A 7,882-nucleotide genomic window follows, 5' to 3' on the forward strand; every position below is an offset into this window, starting at 1 on the left:
TATTATCTTAAGCCCTGGGGAATTTCATGATGAACAGAGCACACAAGGACCCTGACTTCCTCAAGCTTTCATTCTTGTGCTGATGATGAACTTGATGAAGCAGATGTTATAAACTGTAGTGGTGTTGAAAAGAGGCCAGTGAAGGTTGATAATGGAATGCCCAGCAAGATGCAGATAGCCTGAGAAGTCGTCTTAGGGACATTTATGTTGAGACCTCAGGGATGTAGAGGACTTAGTGCATTAACAGGGGTGATAAGTGATGGTGGAGAGAATGTTCCAGGAGAAGAAAGAGTAACTGAGAAACCAGAGCTGAGGACTAGCGAGTGGGGTTGAGGGAGCCTCTGTGTCCAAGAAACTGAAAGATATCCTATTTGGTCTAATAGAACAGGCAGTGTCAGATTGATGGTGGTGTTGAATGGACAGGTCACAGGGAGACAGTCATGGTCAGGCAGGCACTGATGGAGGGAACTCAGGGGACCCAAGATGGCATCTGTCAGCCCTCAGAGAGAGAGTCAGAATGGACAGCGAGTTGGCCAGTAGGAAGCTATTTAAGCCGAAACATCAGCTCTGCCTGGCCTTTCTCCCTTCCAAAGTACAGGACACCAGTGCCCAGCACCAGGAGTTACAGGGGTAAGAGCGGAGCCAGATTCTGCTACTCATCAGTGTGTGACCTGGGGCACCTCACTCAGCCTCTTCCAGCCTCACTTTCCTCATTGGCACAATGTCTGCTTCCAGTGTCTCTAAAGAGGTTTAGGATGTTCCTGGGTCTGGGGTCCTGGTAGGACCCACTGAATGTAAGTTCTCTTCCTTTAGCACTGTCCTGCCCCCAACATCGTCATCCTCCTCAGCAGGGAGGCTCTGGCAGAAACCTGCTTTGCTGTTTGACTTTGCAGGAAATGCTCTTTACTTAGGAGGGTCTTGCTCTGAGCCTGTATTGACGTCCGGCAGAGCCTGGCATGCAGCCCAGTGTGCTGAGTCCTGCCCCGGCCAGATGGAGGGTGATGCCCTCAGAGATCACTGCATCCCAATGTCTCTGTCAGGTCCTCCTCTTTCTGGCCCCTCAAGGAGTTGCTCACCCTCTTCCCCTCCGTCTGCTCCTGTGTGTTGCTCATGGGGACACACTGCTGATGGGTTACCTGTCACCCCCACTAGCCCATCTCTCCCAGACTTAGACAGCCACTGATCTCCATTGCTTATTCAGGAAATTTCATATAAATTGAATCATACAATATGTTAGCCTTTGAGTCTGGCTTCTTCCACTTAGCACAATGTTTTCAAGGTCCATCCATGTTGTAGTGTATCAGTACTTCACTTCTTTGTAATTGTCAAATACCATTCCATTGCATGATGTGCTAGATCTTATTGATTCATTCACCAGTTGATGAATATTTGGGTCATGTTCCATTTTGGTCTATGATGAATAATACTGCTGTGAAGATTTATGTACAAACATTTATGTAGACACATGTTTTCATTTCTCTTGGACGTGAAATTGCTGAGTCATATGCAAACTCTCTGTTTAGCCTTTTGAGAAACTGCCAGACCATTTTCCGAAGAAACGGAACCATTTTATATTCCCACTTGCAGTTTATCAGGATCCCAGTGTCTCCACGTCCTCGACAACTCTTGTTATCTGGCTTACTGATTCTAGCCATCAAAGGCGATGTGAAATGGCACTTTGTGATTTGCATTTCCCTAACGGCTAATGATGTTGAACATTTCTTATATGCTTCGTGCTGATTTGTGTGTCTTCTTTGGATAAATGTCTATTCAGATCCTTTGCTCATTTTAAAACTGTGTTAGCTGTCTTCTATTATTGAGCTGTAATTTTTCTTTTTATATTCTAGACAATCATCTCTCATCAGATTTATGATTTGCAAGAATTTCCTCCCATTCTGTGGGTTGTCTTTTCAGTTTCTTGATGGTGTCCTTTGAAGTACAAATGTTTTACAATTTGATGATGTCCAATTTATCTACATTTTCTTTTGTTGACAAAGCTCTTGGTGTCATATCTAAGAAGCCATTGCCCGATCCAAGGTCATGAAGATTTATTCCCTATGTTCTTCTAAGAGTTTTATGGTTTTAGCTCTTACATTAAGATCTTTAATACATTTTGAGTTCATTTTCAATATTGTCTGAGGTAGGGATCCCAGTTCATTCTTTGGAAGGTAGATATCCATTTGTTCCATCACCAACTTGTTTGATATAAAGATTACATCCTTGTGTTTGCATTAGCCTCCATGCCTTTGCCCATCATTTCATTTTCAACTGTTCTGAATTCCTTTATTTTAGCTCATTCTCTTGTATACAGAGTAGAGTTGGGTTTTGTTGGTGAGTCAATTTATAGTTTTTTCTTTAAAGGGGGCATTAAGCTCATTTATATTTATTAACATGACTGATATGTTTGGCCTAGTTCTGTCAGATTATTTTACCTGTCACACTCTTTTATGTCCTTTAGTATGTAGTCTGTTCCTTCTCTTTCTTTCTCTCTCATCATAGGACATATTCCATTCTGATAATACCTCAATGTAACATGTGCCCTGAGTCCTCTCTTTCTTTAGACAGTCTCTTTTGTTCCTTAGTCTAAACAACAAGAAAGTTAAGTTGTAGCATTTATTCTCTTCTTCCTTCCCTCTTTTCCACCCTCCAATAACACTATTTTATCAACAGTATTATCTTTCTTACTCTATCTTTGTCTTCTTGAATAGGCTGAAACACCTACTATTTGACAGATCTGCTTAATATTCAATTCCTTTTCTCCTAACTGTTCCTCAGGGAAAATCAGGAATTTATTATACTTTTCACTTTCCTCTTCCATCTCCCATTTATTGGTAGTTATTTCCACATTAATAGAGTATATTAATTTACATACTGTTTTACCACATTTAACCCCACATTTTGATCTTAGTTCTATAGTAAATATATACTTAGTGCTTTTTACTAGTCCTTTTGCTGAGGTTACTTCAACCCTTTTTGATTATCTGAAGCTCCTGTTCTAGCAGTTTCCCCAGGAAGAGTTCATGGGAACAACATTCCTGGAATTTCTTTATGTTCTGAACTTTTTGCTTGAAGCCCTTATACCCAAAGTACAGATTGGCTGATATCAAATCCTTGACTCACCTTTATATTTTTGAGTTTCCTGAGCTGTTCTTTTATTATTTTATGCCTTTGAATGTTGCTGTCAGACTGATGCCAACCTGATTTTTCCTCCTTGTCACTTCCTTGATTTTTTTTTTTGGGGGGGGGGAGCTGGCTGTCTGAGGATTCCTTATCTTAAAAGTGTCATAATTGTACTAAAATATGTTTTGGAATTGACTATTTTTTAAATCAATTTTCCCAGGTGTAAGAGATGTCTTTTCAATATGTAGAGTAAGGTTTTCTTTCATTTCAGTGAAGTTTATTTAAATTATAATCTTAAATATTTCTTCTATTCCAATGTTTGGTTATCATCTTAGAGGCTCTGTTTATCATAGACTGAGTCTCCTTTATTAGTTTTCTATACTCATCTCTTTCTCTCTAACTTTTTAATCTCATTTAAAATTTTTGTTTTATTTTCCTTTTTAAATATCTATCCTTTATGTCCTTTCGAATGATTTCTGTATTAGTCATTTTCCTTTGACTTCTTAGAGTTTTCGCTGAAGAAATGACTTCTTCAATTTCTTTCTAGCGTTTCCTCCATTCCTATTTCACATCTTCCTGGTGTCTAGACATTTCTTCTCTGCGTTTCTTTATTTCCCCTTTGTAATATTCTTTCCCAAACCTTAACTGTCTTATGAAATTTTGAAAATTCTTGGCGATATACTGTACTGGAATTTTTCTCTATAGAGATATTTTTTTTTCTACAGAATTCTCTGTAAAGCTTGAATTTTTCAAAGTTTTCTTATAATTCTTTAAATCTTGCTGTATCCAAGGCACTATTGCAGCTACTATTTTGCAGAAAGCAAAATATATCAAAGAACCTACAGGTAATACAGGGACAAGAAAATGTTCAATTCAAGTGCCAACAGAAAAAAATCATAAAAGTTCTGTAGACAAAATATTGTGCAAATTCAGTGCAGGGACAACCTTTTCTCCATGGAAGGACCAGTGACATTTTCTGTAGTAGGTGATACTGGTGTGGTAACGCGTGGAATTTTACCAACAGTCATGGAGAGAAGGCTCATCCATATACAATTGCCTCACTCATCAGGGGAACAAGCCCTCCCTACTCCCGATGTTTCTCTCTGTATGAAGACCTCTCCCGTTAGACCAGCAGCCCTGACCTCTGCACTGCTTTATCCAGTGACTCATCTGATTGCTGACTTTGGGGCCTCAGCTTCTCCCTTCTCATCAGGATTCTGCTCACTTTCAGGAAACAGCCACTTTGCTCTCTTCTTCCCAGTTTTGTCTTTTAGAGGGGCGGGCTCTTCCCCTGTGGGAGAGACACGTGACCGTCCAGCTGAGCCTGTGAAAGGGGAAAGAGATTTAACTTTCGAAGCATATTTAAAAGCTCACTTAGTGAACACAGCTAAGGTACATTTTCCCACTTCATCTTTTTCCGTAAAGAAGGTGGTTTTTGCCTCCACCTGACTGATCGACTCTGGGTCTAACTAACCTTCAGTTGGTTTCACACCTGGGAAAGGAACAGGCTTTTCACATATTGGGTCTCCTCAAGCATGAATGTCACTTCCTGCTCAAGTAGCTTTAGTGGCCCTTTATAACAGACACAGTAAAGTTCCAGATCCTTTGCTTTACACAAAGGACCGTGAATCAACATTTTACAGGATTTTTTTTATAGACAGTTATGTGTATCCCATTAGACTGAAGTTTCTTTGAGGTTAATGATTATCACTGTCTTATTTATCCAGCAGTCCACCAGGTCTAGAGTTGGTACCTAATACCTGTGGAATGAATGAATGAATTAAGTGAAAACTTCTAGACTCTCCTGAGAGTGCAGCTGAAGAAAAAGAAACTACAACTAAAGAAATTTGGAACAGAAAGGAGTGCTGAGAAATAAACCAAGAAATCCAGTTTAATGCCCTTAAATTGTCTCCCACACTTCCTAGTATATTGTATCTGGTAGGCTTCAATAAAAAGTATACAGCGCACGTAGTAGGTGACCAATACCAATGAACTAAGATCATTCTTCTTTTTCTTCTCAAGAGTTGAGAGCCTGGTATGCTCATCAATCATCTAGAGTGGAATGTGTTAGACGAGTGTTAATGGGTGTCACTCAATGTCTCTTTCTCTGACTTCTGTGCTCATGGCAGGAGGGAACCAGAGCAGCATCTCTGAGTTCCTCCTCTGGGGACTGTCTGAGCGGCCAGAGCAGCAGCACATGCTCTTCCTGCTGTTCCTGTGGATGTATGTGGTCATTGTGGCTGGGAACCTGCTCATCGTGCTCGCCATTGGCACTGACAGGTGTCTCCACACCCCCATGTACTTCTTCCTCGCCACCCTGTCCTGTGACGACATCCTTTTCACTTCCACCACCGTGCCCAAGGCCCTGGTGAACATCCAGACCCAGAGCAGGTCCATTTCCTATGCAGAATGCCTGGCTCAGCTCTACTTCTTCTTGACTTTTGGGGACATGGACATATTTCTCCTGGCCACAATGGCCTATGACCGCTACGTGGCCATCTGCTACCCTCTCCACTACACAGTGGTCATGAGCCACCGGCGCTGCGTCCTCCTGGTTACTGCCTGCTGGACCCTTACTAGTCTTGTTGCCGTGACCCATACCTTCCTAATATTCCGACTTTCCTTCTGCTCTAAGAAGATCATTCCCGACTTCTTCTGTGACCTGGGACCCCTGATGAAGGTGTCTTGCTCTGACACTCGGGTCAATGAGCTTGTGCTCTTCTTCTTGGGGGGAGCAGTCATTTTAATCCCCTTTGTGCTCATCCTGGTCTCTTATATCCACATTGTTTCAGCCATCCTTAGGGCCCCCTCTGCCCAAGGGAGGTACAAGGCATTCTCTACCTGTGGATCCCACCTTGCTGTTGTTGCCTTGTTCTTTGGGACTGTGATCAGGGCTTATCTGTGCCCCTCGTCCTCTTCCTTAAACTCAGTAGAAGATGATGTATCAGGGGCCGTCATGTACACAGTGGTGACTCCCCTGCTGAACCCCTTCATTTACAGCCTGCGCAACAAGGACATGAAGAGGGCCCTGGGGAGGCTTGTCAGGGGCAAGGTCTCCTTTTCATGAGGCAGATGACTCCTGCAGAGAAACTGCAGGTGTCCTCCATCCCCTCAGTGAGGAACGTCACAGAAATTTCTACCTCGAGTGTCTCATTTCTGATTCCCACATGCACCTTGTCACCACTCCCCTCCCCTGACTCTGCACCATGAGTTTGATATTATTGAGGAAAATCAAGATTTTGTATATTTCTTTACAGTTAATCTGTTAAGAGTGGCATATCTATTCACTTATTTTACTTATAAAAAAACTTTTCATGAAAGCAAATGTCTTTTGCAATGTTCATAATTCTAAAGGTCTGGTCGGATTTTGATCAGTGAGATTATGGAGGTTAGGTTAATGTTCAGAAATATTAGCAAGTAAGATCAATATTGGATGGCAAAGGGTTTACAACTTTAAGTGAACAGTGTATTTTTTCCTCCAAAAAGAGGAAACTACCTAAACACTTAATGAAGCTTATGAATCAAAAATCCTTGTAGCCGTTAAAACAAAGCTCTCAACAATACAGGAATGATCTATGTTATTTTCAGTAAACAGGTTTATGAACAATTAATAATGAGAAGATAAATAAATAAACTTAAGGTAAAAATTATGGTAACTAGTGTGTAGCTATTTTCTAACCTTCTTCCTTACCTGCTTAAGCCAGGACTGATCGTGATACTGACTTTGCCATTTGCACTCAAGGAATCTTGTGTCTTCTCAAGGTTCTTTCTGTTGCAATGTGTGGGTCCTCTAGTCTCAACCAAGACTGAATCAAAGATGATTGGAGAGTCTGATTTTTATTTCTACATTATAAAATTCAGAAGCCCATACCAAGGCAGAGAGTGAGGGCAGAATCATCATCTAACGTGAAGACCATGGAACAAACTCATCACCAAGTTTCATGAGGAAAGCATCCTGGGCTGGGTCCCAGGAGTCCTGGATCCTAACCTAAGTGCCCACACTTATTTTGTATAAGTCTAGTATTTTCTTCCATGAAATGAAATTTTTGATATTTGTCCTGCTTATGTATGTAGGATTTTGTAGGGAACATGATAATGGTTTAGCTATTATAATAGGGAAATTCTGAATAATTGTAGCTTTAACAAGTTGGGCATTTATTTTTCTTTCATGTACTGATAAGCAGTCTCATGGTATGTTGATATAGCTTGTATTCCAAAAGCCTCACATAATTATAAAGAATTCAGGCTCTTGATTTTCTGCCAGCCTCAAAGAATGGTTCCATAGTGTAGTCCGAGGTGACTGTTAAACTTCTGCCAATAAGTCTCCATTTTAACTGATAATAAAAAGGAAAAGTCAAGTAGAGGACACAACCTTTCCCATGAAGGCCAAAATCTGGGGGAAGCTGCACAGACCTCTTCCATTTATGTCTTATTGGCCAGAACTTGGTCACTTGGCCTCACCTAGCTGCAGCTGAGCCTGGGAAATGTATTTATTATATTTGGTGTCCAAATGCCCAGATAATATTATATTAATGTGGAAGAAGCAAAAACCTTCCATTGGGGGAAAGCCAGCCATCTCTTCTCCATGGGGTGCCATGATGGCAGTTAAAAGCCCTGCAAGCATGGAGAGCTGATAGAAACAGGTGAGCTCATGGCCACTCACTTGGTCTCTCTTTAAATCCTTAAGGCTTTTGGAACACAAGCTAAGAAGATGCCTTCTTCCTAGTGATCGTAGATGTTTCTACGTGGAGTGGCAACAAGT

At 41.2% G+C, this 7,882-nt stretch overlaps 2 protein-coding genes across 2 annotated transcripts in view; both read left to right on the top strand.

The window, feature by feature from the left end:
• The window catches only part of LOC105103677 (leucine-rich repeat-containing protein 37A2), a 49,473-nt gene extending 44,340 nt beyond the window's left edge, over positions 1-5,133 (top strand). The window contains exon 12 of the mRNA XM_064494931.1: positions 4,848-5,133. Within this exon, the coding sequence (XP_064351001.1) occupies positions 4,848-4,899 (52 nt within the window). The 3' untranslated portion in view covers positions 4,900-5,133. The remainder of the gene's footprint in view (positions 1-4,847) is intronic.
• Positions 5,134-5,201: 68 nt separating this feature from the next.
• LOC105103673 (olfactory receptor 1P1) lies at positions 5,202-6,187 on the top strand. The gene has a single exon (XM_010997282.3). The coding sequence runs from the start codon at positions 5,216-5,218 to the stop codon at positions 6,185-6,187; it is 972 nt and encodes a 323-aa protein (XP_010995584.2). The 5' UTR covers positions 5,202-5,215.
• The last annotated feature ends 1,695 nt before the right edge of the window (positions 6,188-7,882 follow it).

The sequence above is a fragment of the Camelus dromedarius genome, chromosome 16, assembly GCF_036321535.1.
Source record: "Camelus dromedarius isolate mCamDro1 chromosome 16, mCamDro1.pat, whole genome shotgun sequence".
Taxonomy (NCBI): Eukaryota; Metazoa; Chordata; class Mammalia; order Artiodactyla; family Camelidae; genus Camelus; species Camelus dromedarius.